This window comes from Callionymus lyra, chromosome 18, assembly GCF_982586985.1.
Source record: "Callionymus lyra chromosome 18, fCalLyr1.hap1.1, whole genome shotgun sequence".
Lineage (NCBI taxonomy): Eukaryota > Metazoa > Chordata > Actinopteri > Syngnathiformes > Callionymidae > Callionymus > Callionymus lyra.
The window spans coordinates 15,550,191-15,566,768 of record NC_141835.1 but is presented as its reverse complement, the minus strand read 5'-3'; the positions used below and the strand labels follow the sequence as shown (position 1 = coordinate 15,566,768).

Sequence of the window (16,578 nt, the reverse complement as noted above, 5' to 3'; positions counted from 1 at the left end):
GGGCCGTCAATCCAAAGGAGAGGAGCGAAGAGATAAAATATGACAGAAAAACTTTAAAAAAACAAAGCAAGAAAGAATAGCAAAGAAAGAAATATCAGCATAAAACAAACCTGCCTATGTCAAAACACTTTTTTAAACCTTTCATGTAAAAGAAACTGATGGGAAAATAACTTTTTCCTCTAAATATGATGTCAAAAATTTCGATGGGCAAAGAATTTTCATAAAGTTAAAAAACAAAAAAATCCGAATTTGTTTCTGATATATTATATATATATAAATATATTTAGAGTTAATACAATAATAAACGCAATATTAAATTGTAAGCTGTCGGAAAGAATGTCTATGTTTTACTCTGACCTTTGGGGGCCGCATGAATACAGTCAAAGGGCCACATGTGGCCCCCGGGCTGCACTTTGCCCAGGTGTGCTGTATGAGCTAATGGATAATCATGGAAATCAGAAAATTTTACCTGTAGGCATAATTTTGACAGTTGAGGACGTGGTCCTCCAGTCAGTTGACAGTAAAGTAGGGAACAGTAGGTCCACCCACCGCTCCGTCGTGAGGTGCCGTAATTTCTGTTTTGGAAACTCTACGAGGATTTTTTTTTTGGGGAGAGCTTCGCACCATTCGCCGAAGTTAATTTTCATAAAGCTCTGAGACTAATCCAATTACGGCAGCTCAGGGAGGGAGGGATAACCTTATAATCAGACACCATAGAAGAGGGCATGGATTTGGGTTGAGGCTGCTTGTTTGAAGAGCCCACGGATCCATTGTTATCAGCGTCCTGCGCCCTCGCAGTCTCTGCCTCCACTTTATTCCTCTGCAGAAAAGAGCCCGGCTCAATAAACGGTGTCTAGTCGGTAATCTCTGGGCAAACTGGTGTGCCTCTCCCAGGAGCGCAGGATTATTTCCTAATGATTAGTGCTCATCTGGCTACTGTGTTTTGCTTCACCTCTTTGGCTTGTGTGGAAACAATAGGACCGTAGGGGTGGGTGGGGGGGGGGGAGCTCAGCTCAGTCCTGGAACGCTAAGGATGCGCTTTTTGTCTTTGCCCTTGTCTTTGTGTCACCGTGGATATTTGCTATTTCATCTAATTACCACTTGTTTTTGTGGGGCCTAATTAGGTTCTTCGGTGTGGCCCCGACCAATCGCCGGGTAATTTCCCCCGACTCCTCGAAGATATCTCCGGAAAAAACAAGACATTTAAAGTAGTAATAATTCTAATTTATCAATAACCTCGTCAATGACAGATATCAGGGTTTGCTTGTCCATAGTAAGCAGTATCTTTAAACATCCAGGGACTTGGATGTTTCAGTCCCGACAAAAGAGTTTAAATGGTTCGAGCGTCTTCACTCCCTGTGGTTTAGGAAACTAGGATCAAATCTAGGGGTTTATAATTTGGTCATTGTCCGTGTCTATGTTTAGCCCCTCGCCCACAGCTCAGTATGGGAGTAAATGCCAATGGGTCTTTCACACTACAGGCCCAAAATCTATAGGGCCCAGGTGTATTTCAACAACCACTGTTCCCCTTCACAAATCTCCCCTCGCAGCTGTGTCCCATTTCTCACCCCTGGTCGTCTCCGGGTGGTATGGAAGTGTTCTTTTTTTTTTTTTTTATTCAACAACAAAGAAGAAGCCATCTCAGCAGTCACCGTTGACAACTGACTGCATTGTTTGGTGAAGGCCATTCTCCGTCCAACACTCGCTGATGCAGCTGAAAAAAAAACCTCAGCCCACGACTAAAAGTCAACCGGGTTTGAGGAAATTCCCACTTTATTAAACCTGTGTCTTTATGGCAGTGCTGTTCATAGACATGAACGGAAATGGTTGAATTTGCATTAATCCCTTACATGTATTTGGCCGGAGTCTGTCGTGTGAAATTCCATTCTTAGAAGGACCAAAAACCCAATCGATACTCTCTGGTCAAGCCTGCATATGGAAGAATTTGGCAACCTTATTGATATTCACCTACCGAGGTAAGAAATGAGAGGAAGCGCGGGCATCAAACCGCTTGAAGCTGTCATACAAGGAGGACCATCATCAGGAGACTGGCAGTAGGGACCGTGAAGTGTCAGTGGTCTATGATGTGGGTTTTGGCGCCAAGATGATGGACTTGGAGAGCAGCCATCGCGATAGGTATAGAAGACTACTAATGGGGTATTTCGGCATCAGACATAGCGACAACAAAGTCGTCGTATGGACCTTCTGACTGGAACTGTTTTTACAGTTTCCCGGCTTGTGTGATGAGAGCAGACAGAGTCAGGGTCCACTACCTTAATACAATACATAATAGGAAGCCACGACAATCTTCAAGAGCGTAAATGAATTTGGGAAATTCCTCTGCAGGTAATCGGGTGCATCGCCTTTATGCGACGCCTTTTCCTCCAGTGACTCTTCCTCGAGAAAAGGTCACTTGGGTAGAGAGCGGAGGCGATTCTTTTCCATCTGAATAATGGACGTCTTAATTATTCAGGCGGTTAATTAGCCAGCACTTAATGGAAACACCGGCCCTTCGCCGCTCAGAGCGACATCACATTACACCTCTAATATGGGTAAATACTTAATGCCGCTAATGAATTGTTAATTCCTTTTTCGAAACGTCGTACAAAAATCGCTACACTAAGAAGCTAAAGATCATTGATGATTGTGTTTATTTGCTGATTGCCGCCCGCCACTCATGAGGAAGTACCAGCTGATGTGTCTACAGCGGAGCAGGGGAATCTGGAGCTGTAGGGATGTAGGAATGCTGGTCTAGAGACAGACCTTCTTCTACAGATTCCCCCTGGAGAGCCCTGCTCATCTTTCACATCTGCTCCCCAGGTCGCGAGGGGAGATGATGGCCGGCCATCTGTGCGGGAAGATGTGCAGGCTGGCTGGAGGTTTCTGAGATGCTTCAGTCACTAATGTGACAAACCACTTTGTCAGCTCGTATATGACCCTCCGAGCCTGGAGGTGTAGCAAGGTCAGAGTTGGTAAACAAAACTAAAAGAGAACCAATCAAATGCTGTTATAGGTGGATATATAAGTAAGTAATTTGTATTTTTATAGCGCTTTTCCAGACCAGGGTCACAAAGCGCTTAAACAATCAAAACAATACTCAATAAAATATATACTTTAAAGGTCAAGATAAAACTGAGAAAAACACAGGAGTTGTATTAAAACTGTTAAGTTGTTGAGTATAATAACCTGTAAAATGGAAACATGTAGCTTGACGTGCTAGTAGCTACAGCTCAAGCTATATGGATATTAAATTTGTCAAACCTAGGACTGAGTCACAAAAACGGCTCTTAAGAGTTTTTAATGTGAAGTTTGACCAAAACTAGAAAAACTAGACTCACACCCGGGCTGTTACAAGTCCTAAATTCATAACAGTTTAGCCCTTTGACAATTTACTTGTATTTGTAGCTTGAAGAGATGCATTTACATGCATTTAAAGAAGGATATGTGATCCCTTTTTCCCATTAAAAAAAGGATAATAAACCATGTACTTACAACATACATTGAGGGGGGATCATGACCACCCCAAAATAATAATAATTATATATAATGTACAGGTGAATAAAAAAAAGTTAAAGGGCAACTAATGTCTTCACGTTGATGTTTTGAAGTTATTTCTTTATAAAGTACTTACCCGTCTGAATTCCTTGCGAACGAGAGGTTACAACAGCGGAGTCCATTATGACGTAATAATGGGCTTCACTCCTACTCAAGCCAGCTGTAATCACGCCCGCTTTGTTTATACAACGAGTCTCTTAGAGGGGGAGACTTCCGGGATTAATGAGGCACGGTAATGTTTGACCAATCACAGCAGAGTGGGTGTTGTTATGGTAGATTTCATCTCCAGAAGTTCCTTATCACATTTTTATATATATATACAGTATATATATATATATATATTTATATGTTTAATTTCTAATGGATCCTATTTCAAGTTTTTAACATATTCATATAACGCAACATAAAAAGTCCAACAACTACCATTTTAATCAGCAATCTTCACATTTTTGAATCCTAAAACATTATCAGATCAGTCAGTGAATATCAACACTGTTTGGCCGACATCTTTTGAATTTCATCACCTGTAAAATATGAAAGGAAGGCTTTCTCTGAGCCTCCTGCAGGCCACACAGTCCCCCCTCCTTGTGACATTGTCAGTTGGTCCAAGTCCATGTAAGCGTAGGTGTGAGATGAGGCTGAGGAAACCGGGGAGGTCCGGTGTAGCAGAGGGGTACGCAGAGGGTGTGGAGGAAATGTAACAGGAGTCGCCCGGAGGTGTGGACAAGTCTGCGGCCCACACAGCAGATGTGGACCAGTTGTTCGCGAGGCACACCCAGAAGGGAGGGGCCGCCCGGGCCAGCAGGGGGACTGTCATCCTCGACCACGGCCTGCCGGGATATATTGGAGCTGACAGCGGAGGATATTCAATTACACCGTGCATGTCACTCAGTGGCTTCCATCAGAGTCGTCGCTGCCGCTTTTGTGTTCGCCGTCGCTGCCGAACATGTGTCTTTGTGCCGTTTTCCACTCGGGCCGACCTCTGGAATCTTCATTACCTTTGTTTCCGATTGTTGACATTCAGAGATGCATGTAAATGTACGACCCATGTCCGAGTAAAATGACGGATCAAAACTGAATTAATGTGCACTCCTTGATGGAGTATAAACTGCTTCAGTTTATGTACGACTGACTTATGCTAACTAGTGCATGTTTGCTTTGATATTTGGCATTAATGTCATGAACAGGCGGCTTAAGGCCTTCAGAAAAGCTTGACTTCCTGTGATGCGTTTTCTTCCCCCGCGATGTTGATATCATGCCGATATTAGAGGTTAATTCGAACAATTCCTATCAAGGGCCCCCTTTACTATTATTTTTTATTATTTCTTTTATTATTTATTATTTATTATTTATTATTTATTATTTATTATTTATTATTTATTATTTATTATTTTAAAACAATTTCCCAAAGGAGACCTCCTGAGGGATCAATAAAGCGTTACCTTACCTTATTAACTGCTACTGTTGTAAGGGGCCTTCAAGCCAAATGAAAGAACGGAAAGAAAATTGGCCTTTATTTGGTGGCAAAGCCTAAAATAAACACTTAAGGACAACAACAAAAAATGAGTGATTTGCTTTTGACTTTGAGGGACAGAAAATACCCACGAAAAGGACAAATAAAAATGTAATTAAATTAAATTAAAAATTAAGTAAACTAAAAAAATATATATGTATATGCCTACTTGCAAGTTATACTTACTTGACCCATATTAAATAATCATTTTTCATATTTTCTGTGCTCTTCATTCCTGTTTGTCGTACAATTTCCTCGAACATAAAAACTGAACTCGATTGATCATAATTGTAAGTGATAATAATCGGTCGTCTCTCCCTGCAGTGAGTCCAGCAGCACCTGCAGCAGCGACCCCGGACTCTTCACCAACGACGAGGGGAGACAAGGTATCTGACCATCACTCGCTGGAGTTTATAGGACACAAACATTCACGCCGTCGTGCTCGTGCGGCGACTGAAGAGGGCGGTACCGCCACGAGAGCCCGGTTGCTGGGCACCCAGGCGACTCTAATAAGACGTTGTCATGTCGCGCTAATGAGCACTGAAGCCTTTGCTAATCTGGTTAGCCGCGACGGGGGCCGGTCAGCCTCTGATTTAACAGTTGTCACTACACCTTGACTGTGAGGGGGCTTCGACTCCCGTGAGGTTCTCTGACTGACAGATCTGAGGAGAGTCTCTGTCTCAGGACTGAGCTCTCTCCAGTCCAGCTGTCTGGTGTGAGAGTTAATTCACCCTAAAATCATCCTTTGTCCCGCTTTGACTGTCTTGTTTTCGTAACACGCTCCATCTTTTAGTCGCCTTGAAACACATAATATTGAAGATTGCTTGTTAAAATGATGCATGTTTTTTAAACAAGGCCAAAAACATCTCTTTCTTTCTACAATAAGTGAGTGAAATAAAATTCACAAGTGTTCAGGATCAAGCTCTGTATACTACTTCCTGTTTTCTGGATGCTGTCTTACATAAACTTAGTTCTTTATTTGGTAAAACCTGGTTAGAAATAAGAGCGACTCATATTTGCAAAATCAAGTTTCTCCGATTAAGTCAACAAAATATTTGCCAAACAGCAAAAGAAACAAAGATGCTTAAATCTGTCAATGCTTACCTGTTGATGTAGTTAAACCTGGTCAAAAACTTTTATGATTACGCTCTGTACCGAAATGGAATCCAAAATAATTTCTCTGTACACAGGCGACGACGAGCAGAGCGACTGGTTCTTCGAGAGCGACTGCGGCTCCGGAGTCGCCGGTCTGCTGCCCGGCTGGGACTCGGACACTCAACTCTCTCTGGACGACACCAGACCGTCACCGACGTTCCTGCAGCCCGCTCGCATGACCCAGAGAGGTGGAGATTATTGAACGTTTTTATCTGCGAGAAAGTTAATTGTACCAGACGGCTCAACACTGAACGATTTATTTTTAATCAGGATATCGTTCGCGTTTGAAACGTGTCCCTGGTTCTGCGGCCTGTTGCCTCAGGAAGGACAGGAGGAGACTTCCCAGCAAGGTGTGTAAATTCATTAAATCCATATAAAGAATTATGTTTTGATTCTAAAACCTGTTTTGCGTTTCACCAGCGCAACACTCGCCCCGTTTACGTGGAAAGACTGCAACAGTTTTCTCAAGATTGCTACCAGAGAGAGTAAGTTAAAAAAAAACATTCTCCACTCACGTTCGTGTTCTCTTTGTTTATTCACTGATGATTTCCCTTTTAGCTTCTGGCTGCCTTCTGTTGTAGAGCGAGAGCGAAACCAGGTTTGTTACCCGGACTACGTCTCCGTCGTTGTCCTTTAGCTAATGAAGACTTTTGAATTCGCAGCTGAACCCGCTCTGCCCTTTCCCGGTGTGTCCCATCGTCAAGTCAGAGGCCGCTCACCTGCGATGCTCCTCCTCACTCGGCAGAAGCAGGTAGTTGACGACACATGCGCAGAAACACTTTAAAGTATATATATTTTCGTCAATATATTGACTAAGAATTCTCCTTAACTGCCTGGTAGGTGAAGAGGTCACTTGTGTGGAAGCCTGGCAGGTTGTAGGACAGTAGGAAATATGCTGGATTAGCTCTTTACGTAATTTGTCTGTGGTAGCTAAGGTTTTCAAATGAGATCTTGGTCAGATCACTGTCATTGTTATTTTGTTTTACAAGATCAACAATTGATGGCTCCACAGCAATGCGTGATAAGGCTGTTGGATTGAAACAAAACAATGTAATTTAATCAATACAATCTTTATGCATCATTTGGAAAAACACAAACATTCACCGTTTATAGGAAAATAGTAACCATAAAAAACTCTGGGAGGAGTAGATAAGATTTTTAAATATTAAATATCTTTTGCAATGAATGCATGAAAGACGGTTTTAAAAAAGGTTTGTTAAATCTTCAGATAAAGGGTACAGAGTAAAAAAAAAAAGGCTACTAATGCTAACTGCGATTCACCATAGAAGGAGGAAATCACAGACGGCTGAAGAATGACCAGTTTACCGGCACGATATCTCCCAACATTTGATGTGAAGTTGAGTCACTGAAGCGAAGTTGACGCGCAAATAGTTTTCAAGGTCAGCCAAATAGAGAAATAAAAAATAGAGTTGAATCAGATTTAAATCCCAGTGATTCTCCCAACACTCGAAAAGCCGTTTTTTCTCCAAAAGATGTTTGTCAAAGCTTCCACTTCCAGTCATCCCGCCAACCGTTTTGGATCTGCATGGGGGACCGCTGAGAAGCGAGAGCCGCCCTCCTTTGGCCTCGAGACTGTGGGGCTCCTCGTGGTATTGTTTCAGCGGCGGCTATTTACGCTGCATTCTTAATTCTGTCTCGCACACACTCGCGCCGGCTCTCCTGGGCCGCTCTACAGAGCGCTCCATGGCTTCTTGATGAGGGGCAAAAACACGACTGCTATGAGAAGCCCCTGACTTCTTAGGGCTTTCTTTTCTAAACTGTCGCTTTCTTCTCCACCTGAAAGGTTCCTTCAGATTCCAGTCCGAGGCATTGTGAATACTAATTTTGCTCTATTAAAAAGCCCTCATATCCCTGCCATGCTCTCATTTGAATGGCAGACTCTGGGGAGACCTCTTAATTCCTTTATAGTGGAATTCAAGACCCTTCACTTCAAAAAGTATAAATCATACTCCCAAATGAACGAGGGAGGGGGCGGCGGGATTGACGAGAGGGGGTTTTGTGGGGTGGGGGGGGGCGTCTGATGTGTCCCGTCGGACCGCACCAGCTGAATCCTTCTCCCAGAGCAGCTCAAAATCCACTCTCTGGTGATATGGCTCCTCTGTCCTTGTGACCCGACTTCCTCACTTCATCCCAAAGTCTCTCGCAAACATCAAGAGGAGACAATCGTTTATCTTGGAAAACATTTTGTTTGTGAAAAAGGTGAAGTTTTCATGTGAAGCACAGGAAAGAAAACTCAAGGTTTTCGATCTTTTTATTGACCATTTTTAAATAAGGTCAGACTTTTTTGTCCAGGTAAGTGAGAGTAAGGTAAGGTAAGGTTAGGTAGAACTTTATTGATCCCTCAGGAGGTCTCCTTCGGGAAATTGTTTATAGTATTTATAGTTTATATAATTTATATATATTTATATATATATATTTATATAGTTTACATATAGTTTTATATTTATAGTAAATAGCCTTGTTGAGGCTCCTGGTGAGGCTACAATTTCTATGTCATATTCCAGTTTTAAGTCATTATTCCCTTCATGAAATTGAGTTTAAGAAGTCTTGTTCTTGTCATACTACAGTTTCAAGGTATAAGTCCAATTTAAGGTAAGTATTGGAACGTCCCCTACTAGAAGAAGGCAACAAATATATTAATTATTATGCTGCTACTTTTAAAGATCTTACTAATTATTTCCTGGAACTCATTTCTAAAACCTCTCTGCGTGTGTGAACATGTCGGTCGATAGTGTTTCGCTCGGTCTCGAAAATGTCATCTGCTGTTTCTGACTCACCACCTTGCGAGCCTGAATAAAACAGGAGCCCAATATTACTCACAATTAAACTCTTCCCTGGAGCAGCGTTTCTGTTTTAAGCGGCTCGTGGGAGAGTTTTCGGATCTGGCTGTAAAGTCGGAATAGCACAGTATGAATAAAAGCTCCTGAGTGGCCCCAGTCAGAGATTTGACGTTAAGTGGCCAAGCCTGACTGCTGTTTATCCTCGTCTCGGGTGAGAATCGGCCCGCGTGCTTTGTGGGATTTGGCCGTAATGCCCGGCGGCCGGCGCTCGCCTTAAAATGCATAGCCGCCTCCCGGCCGAGCGCCACAGCAGCTTTTATCTATCGACTTATTTATTCCTAAATGACACTTGTGCTGTGAGATAAATCACAGTCTAACGCCACTCCCCTCCCAGATTTCATTTTAATTGTGAGATCTCGGTGTCAGCAGTAAGTATATTGGTGTGAGTGGCCTATTGATTATTGATTTGGAGTTATTGATTATGTTCCCAGGGGACCCTAATCCTTTCTGATTCATTTGAATACCTCTATTAATCTTGAGATCCTGCTCACACCTGAAGCACCTTGTACTCTAATGAAAATAGATAGTCGTTCTATTACCGCGGCAGCTCACTCCTCTTTTGATTTATTATTTTTAATTGATATATTTGCTTTTGGACGTGGGCGCCAGAATTACAATTGACCCCCGTGTCACCGCTATTCAAGTCTATTCTCTGGAGGACCGTTTAAGAGTGTCTCGTTTGACCCGAGAAGATCTATTTCTGAGTCCATGTCCTTTTGTCTTTGATGGAATTCAGTTTTTGCCCTTCCTTATGAAGGCCTGGTTTCAAGCAAGGCAACATCAGAACATCTATTTGTGTCGCCTTTGGACGATCGACCACCGACGACTGTATAAGGTGGCTGAGTGAACACACTGTGCAGCTAAATGTGGACAAAACTGAAACTCTGGTTATTGCTCCTGCTGATAAGGTTCCAGGGTTGAGTCAATCCTGGGTGACTTGGGTCAAACTGAGCCGGAGAAACCTGGGTGTTGTATTTGATAAAGACATGTCTCCAGTTCAACACTGCAGAAAACTGACCAGAAACTGTTTCCTTCAACCAAGAAAAATTGCTAAATTTAGGAAAATTATGTCAGAATATGAGCTTGTAATCCATGCATTTGTGTCTTCTCGTTTAGACTATTGTAACAGTTTATTTTCGTTTCTAAACAAGAAGGAGCTGTCTCGCCTGCAGTTAATAGAAAACTATGCAGCAAGAATTCTAACCCGCTCTAGTAGAAGAACTCACATTTCCCCGATCCTTAAAACTCTTCACTGGCTTCCAGTTTCTTTCAAGATCAACTTTAAAATTCTGATTCTTACTTTCAGAGCTATTCATGGTTTTACTTCATGGTTACATTTACAAAATATTTGGCGTGAATGCAACATGGATGCTAGCTACAAAATCCACGAAGCCCTCATTGTGACATTAATAGGTTTTTCCTTTGTCTTTAGCCGGATTTTGCTTCTTTCTCTTACTGTATAAGTGGGCATCACATTTCCAAGACCTGTGAAAAATGTATTTTTCTCGGGAAATACCTGGAGAAGGTTCTGAGACCAACTGAACTTAAGGTTGGAAACAAAAGGACAAACCGATAATTGTAATCCGTCTAGACTTTGGGTTAGGTTATGGGCTCTGGTATGGTTACCAACATCAGCTAATGTTCGACACAATCTTTCACTTACGCGTAACAACACAGGCGATTTTCAGGCATACCCAACGTTAAATGAGGAATAGATGAAGGGAAGGACCTGGTCACACAAAACAGGGAACGCATCAAGGAACTCCTGACATAATGTGACGCTAACATTGATTTTTAGAAGTAAAAAGTTTGCAAAGATTGACTGAGCGGAGTTCAATGCCTGAGCTCTTTATCAGGGGTGCAAATGGCTGGTTATGCGCTGTCCGACAGAGGTACGATTGAGGGATCAATAGGCGCCTGATTTACTAACTGGAGTACAGGTAATCAATAAGTATAAAAGTAAATGAAATATGCATTACTGGGATTTTATTAGAGCCAGCCAGCCGACAGAGAAAAAGGGCCGGGCCATTTATTTTTATATCTATTGATTATACAACATAGAGACTTTGCTCAACGCGTGCCCTGTTGGCTTTCAGCGCCACCTCTCTGGCGCGCCCCGTCATGTGATTTATGGGTGTCGAGGTCATGGAACATGCTGCCTGTAAAAAAAAAAAAAAAGGCTGCCCTGATGCGGCCTTATTGTCGCACGTGCCTGGCGGTTTGTGAGCTTTATGTGGCCGCGAGTCCAGGATGAGCCCCGGCGTCTTTAACGAGGATTCCTTTCTTTGTTGTTTTGCTGTGTGTCGTTTATTCCACCTTTACGAGCGGGCTTGTTTATCGACATATTTCCACTGCACTTTTTTTTTTATCGGTGCAAATACCAGCAACGTTACCCAGAGCCAGAAAACATGGTAAAGGTGTTTTAGCCTCTGATGGATGTACGTTTATATGAAGCTAATCTGTCTTTGATTTCCTTAAGCAAAAATATCATCTTCTGATGAAGGCACTAGCTGTGGTCGTACACGTGGACATGTCCTCCTGCTAGCGAGGGTCCAGAGGAGGCGATAGAAGCATCTTCAAGGATTAGCATTAGCAAGGTTACCGCCGTATCTTGTCTAGCACTCGTGCCATATATCAATAAAGCAGCACAATAGTCTGGTCTGAGGCTCCAGCTGCACCTGCTCGTCCCCTCCTCGGCGCACCAACATACTCCGAACATCTATCACATCAGCGGCATCGCCTACCACCCCCCCGCCCGCCTTCTCCCACCCTGCCTGTGATGGAACGGACCTTGACCTTAACTTTACATCTCAGAAGTCGGCGCTATTAAGTGGCTGGTGGGGGCTTTCCCTATTTCAGAGCTCCTGACATATGACACACGGAGGCACGGAGCAGGTATAATCTGTTTACAGGGACGCAGCGGTGACTCGTAAATACTACTACCTCTCAAATCTACGCCGTGGGTTGACAAGCGGCAGTTAAAAAAAAGTTTCTGTAGAATTTTGAAATACTACGTACCCAAGTAGTTCATGTTAAACCTATTGTTCGGTTGTAACAACCTTTATTTGGCTATTACAACCCAGACTGAGGGTTCAAAAGACATTCCGATGCCAGAGTGGAGACATTTTAGGTGTAAAAATTCCTGAAATTGTAAAGACACTTTGTCGTACATTTTGAAGGAGTGATCACTACTTCAACCCACAGGACATTCCTTCACTTATTAAGCACCTATTTAATAAAGAGTGCTTTTGTTTATGAATTTTCCTTGTTTCAGAGACAGAATATATCAGAATATCTTATTTATTAACTGCTAGTTAAACCCTGTCAGATGCTGGAGCGACTCATGCCTACTAAGTGATATTTATGAATATGCGCTGCAAAGAAAACACGTCTGCACTTCCTCTTAAATTAAGTTTACAACGTGTGTCTTGTTGTGTCCAGCAGACAGAGCAGCGTCACTCTGGGACTCTTCTGCACCGGAGACATCAGGAGATGGAGGAAAACCGATGCACCGTCCTTCCCTTTACCAGGTTGGCTCAGCACGAACCCTCGCTCTCCTTAAACCGATTCACAGTTCGGGAGTCTTGTCACTCAGAATTGTATTAAAATTGAATTACAACAAGTAATAAGTTAATTCAAAATGTTCTTTATTTCAATGAATTACAGTAACTATGTAAAAAAAAGTTGTTTAGTTGTTTTTTTCGTTTAAACATTATTATTATTCTGTTACCTTTTTTATATATCTCATAAGAATATATCATTAATTATTGTCTTTGCATTAAAATTGTAATAGTAAAAACTGGGTATTCATGCTACAGCAGTTAATTCAAAAAGTACTCGAACATTAGCAACCGTAAACAATAGCATCAGCTTGAATTAAGTAAGTAATATTTGTAGAGCACTTGAAAATGTTTTTGATAGTAGATAGTAAGAGTTTAATAGGTTCCTTTTGGGTGTTTTAAAGCTCTTGTTTTAAATACAATAAGGCTGTCCATGTAGCTGAGGTGCTACTATCCTCTTAGTGGTACTCGTTAGCATTAGCATGTAAGAGCTTTACTTTATTAAAGTATATAACCGGTTGACAAACAGGACGTTGCTTTAAGAATAGATTTACGGACTTCATACACCTTTTGTTTAAGACCTTTGTTCTTGCATCATAAATAGTCTGATTCCCACACATGTGCTCTGCAGTTCAGATGCCTTGACTTGTGAGAAATGAAATCTGGATTGGTTTGTCCAGCCTCCACTCCTAGGTCTAGTGCTGTTTGTCATTTAAATAAGAAACACCAGTGGTACCCTGATTTAGTGCGGGGTCCGGGCCGCTGATGTATATTAATACCTCCACACGCCACACCACACCGGGGTCCATCACTCATTTGGATAAAAGAGGTGGAATTCAAAACCAGCCACTGCTTTACCTGGATACAGATTACATCCATTTATTGCCCTGAGTGATGGAGCGGCCGGCGTCCTTCACCTCCGCAGCGCTCAGCCTCTTCCCATTAGAGTTGGAAAAAAAAGGATTCACCCCTGCCCCATAACAACTCGTCATACTCACCGTGCGGAACAGGGGGCATCCCTCAGTGACTCGACAACAGACCTGCTTTATGGCATAATTGGGAGGAAACCTGGAAAGTAACTAAAATCAAAACATGCAAGATATATTTAATATTTAACTAATCACATGTGAAACTACAGTTTCTTACTTTAATCCTTTTTTCTGAATCAGAAACTTTTATGGACAGTGTTTTAAACACAACAAAGGTCTATTTTGTGGTGGCATTACAGAATAAAGGAAAGAAATATTATAAATTAATTAAAAAGAGATTCATAAAAAGACAATGAATTAAAATGAAACAAAAGACCTTAACTTTGTATGACATATGAATAATAATATATTTTTTTTTAAATGCAACACATATTTCCAATATATATAGTAAACTTTTATTTTTACACATTTTTCAATAACTGAAATAAAATGTCATTATGTAAAATTTGAGTAAAATAAATCATTAAAATATGGAGTTTTCAAATAATTTTTTTGTTAGTCTACACTTGCCTTTTGCTTTTTAATAGTTTTTTCAAAGTCACATTTCAATTCTGATATATAAACAATTAATTTAATATTTAACTAATCACATGTGAAACTACAGTTTTGTATTTGAATCCTTATTTTCTGAATCAGAACATTTTATGGCTTGTGTTTTAAACACAACAAATGATTTTTTTTTGTAAGTAAGAAAGTAAGTAAGCAATAAGTTATTTATATTTGTTGAGCGGTTTTCCAGACCAGGGTCACAAAAGGCTTAAACAATCAAAACAATACAATAAAATAAATAATAAAAAGGTCAAGATAACACAGAGAACACCAAAGTGGAGGAATTACAGAATAAAAGAAAATATATTATAAATTCATAAAAATACAATTAAAATAAAAAATAGACTATAACTTTGAATGACATAAATAATATAAAAAAAGAAAAGAAAATTCAACACATGTTTCAATAACTGAAATAAATGTCATTATGTAAAGTTTGAGTAAAATAAATAATTAAAATATAGAGTTTTCAAACAATGTTGTTTGTTATCGTTAGTATACCCTTGTCATCTTTTAATGTATTTACCCTATTTTTTTTCTTTTGCTTTTTAATAGATTTGATCAAAGTCACACTACATTTCTGTTATATAAACAATTCATTTACAGATTTTGTGGCTTCAATACCCACAACCTAAATAAATTTAATTTGCTGCAAACGGTATTAAGTGGTTCTCAACTGGTGGTTTAGGACACAAATGTGTGTCTTGGAGACATTTTCAGTGGGTCAAATGCCTTTTCCTGGACTAAGCATTTTATTTCGTTTGGTGCTTACTTGACAGTGATCTTAAGAGAATAGTGTTTATTACCTTCATTGTGACATAAGGTTTCTCTTTGGTAAGAAGAAACTAAACACAGTAAAAAAACTACTCAGTGCTGGACAAATCAAGAGCATTTATTTGTTGACCACAGAGGAATTTCTATCACAAAATACCTTCATTCTATATCCGACTCCACAAGTCTCTCTGCACATTGAAGTGTCTGGAAATTTCCGTGTTTGGGTTTGTATTGTGTCCCTCACAATCACGGCCCCCCCTTCAGCCGAGTGGTTCTGGAGTCTAGTGCCCCCTGTCCCTTGTGATTTATCAGCCCCCCATGTCTTCCAATGTCAGTTTCTGCAGCTGCAACCGCTGTGTATAAATCTTGACTCTGGCACTTCGCTGGTGCAGACATATCCTCCGTCATTTCACCACAGCGGGCGAGACGCTCCACTGACAACCGCACACAAGATGGGTGTTGGAGAAATGTGAGTTTTTCCTCACAACTTCGGGGTTTAGCATGTTTGACGGTAGGAAGAGCAACAAGCGATCAGAACAGCGGCGAGTCCGACCGCACAAGTGGACGCTCGTGTTGATTTGAAACTCTGTAATCAGGAGTGAAAATGGTCTGTGACTGGAGGTGTCTCCCCGAGCTCCGCGGGGAATTGCTGAGACGGTACCCAGCTGTTGCTTTTGTCTTCTCTCTCCACCCTTTTAGCACCTTCGCCACACTGCTGCAGACGCTCGTGAAGGGGGGGGGAAAAAAAAGCAACAAAAGCTGGTATCTGTTGGGATGAGATGACCGCTCCATTTCTCAGCCTTAAATTGGTCATTTTCTGGTTTTCTCACTGCAATCAATCTTGGAGTCTGACCAGGTCTGGACCCGGAGCTTGACAGCCACCTAATGTATTGTTACTGCTCTCATTCAGATTTGTGTTATTGATGTGGTCGTTACGGGTTAATTTTGAATGATGATTCTCATATGTGCGAGCTAATACATGTCAGGTTTAACTCCTTGTGACCATTATGTTTTAAAAAGTAGTATCTGACTGACCGACATGTAAGAATGTGATCGAGGACAAAGTGATCTCAGAAACTGGCCATATGGAGCTCAAGTATCTTGGGGTATTGTTGCAGTGAGGGAAGGATTGACAGATGGATCAGAGCCAAGTTTGTTGTGAAAATATCACAATACCGTTCCAGGAAAGACTCACCACGGACTCGCATCAAAAGCAGTTGTGGCACTTTGTTTTCTGGCCCCTGGAAAATAGAAAGGTAGTGCAAATCCTTGACAACTCGCACAGAATTCAGAAGCACTATTTCACTCAAGTTCTGGGCCGTGCCACCAAAGTAGTAATCCCTTCCTTTTGAGAGTCGTAGCTAAAAATGTGAGTCCATTTTAATGTAGCAAATGATGCTCAGTTGGAACACATACAGTGGTATGAAAAAGTTTGGGCACCCCTGTACATTTTCATGATTTTGCTTTGTAAATCATTGGTTGTTTGGATACAAAATTCCAGTTAAATATATCTTATAGGAGACAAACACAGTGATATTTGAGAAGTTAAATTAAGTTTATATGATTTACAGAAAGTATGCAAGAGTTATTTAAACAAAAGTAGGCATGTGCATACATTTAAG

General features: G+C 41.2%; 1 protein-coding gene across 3 annotated transcripts in view; it reads left to right on the top strand.

The window, feature by feature from the left end:
* LOC148060674 (G patch domain-containing protein 2-like) overlaps nucleotides 1-16,578 on the top strand; it is a 32,332-nt gene that overhangs the window by 6,620 nt on the left and 9,134 nt on the right. For 2 of the 3 annotated variants that reach the window (XR_015709311.1, XM_087780474.1), the window contains exons 3-9: nucleotides 5,393-5,454; nucleotides 6,259-6,411; nucleotides 6,494-6,573; nucleotides 6,644-6,708; nucleotides 6,782-6,821; nucleotides 6,886-6,974; nucleotides 12,526-12,614. Coding sequence is in view for 2 of the 3 variants with exons in the window: in XM_087780474.1 (XP_087636600.1) it covers nucleotides 5,393-5,454; nucleotides 6,259-6,411; nucleotides 6,494-6,573; nucleotides 6,644-6,708; nucleotides 6,782-6,821; nucleotides 6,886-6,974; nucleotides 12,526-12,614 (578 nt within the window). In the remaining variant the exon portion in view is untranslated. The remainder of the gene's footprint in view (nucleotides 1-5,392; nucleotides 5,455-6,258; nucleotides 6,412-6,493; nucleotides 6,574-6,643; nucleotides 6,709-6,781; nucleotides 6,822-6,885; nucleotides 6,975-12,525; nucleotides 12,615-16,578) is intronic. The other variant, XM_087780475.1, reaches the window with a different exon arrangement.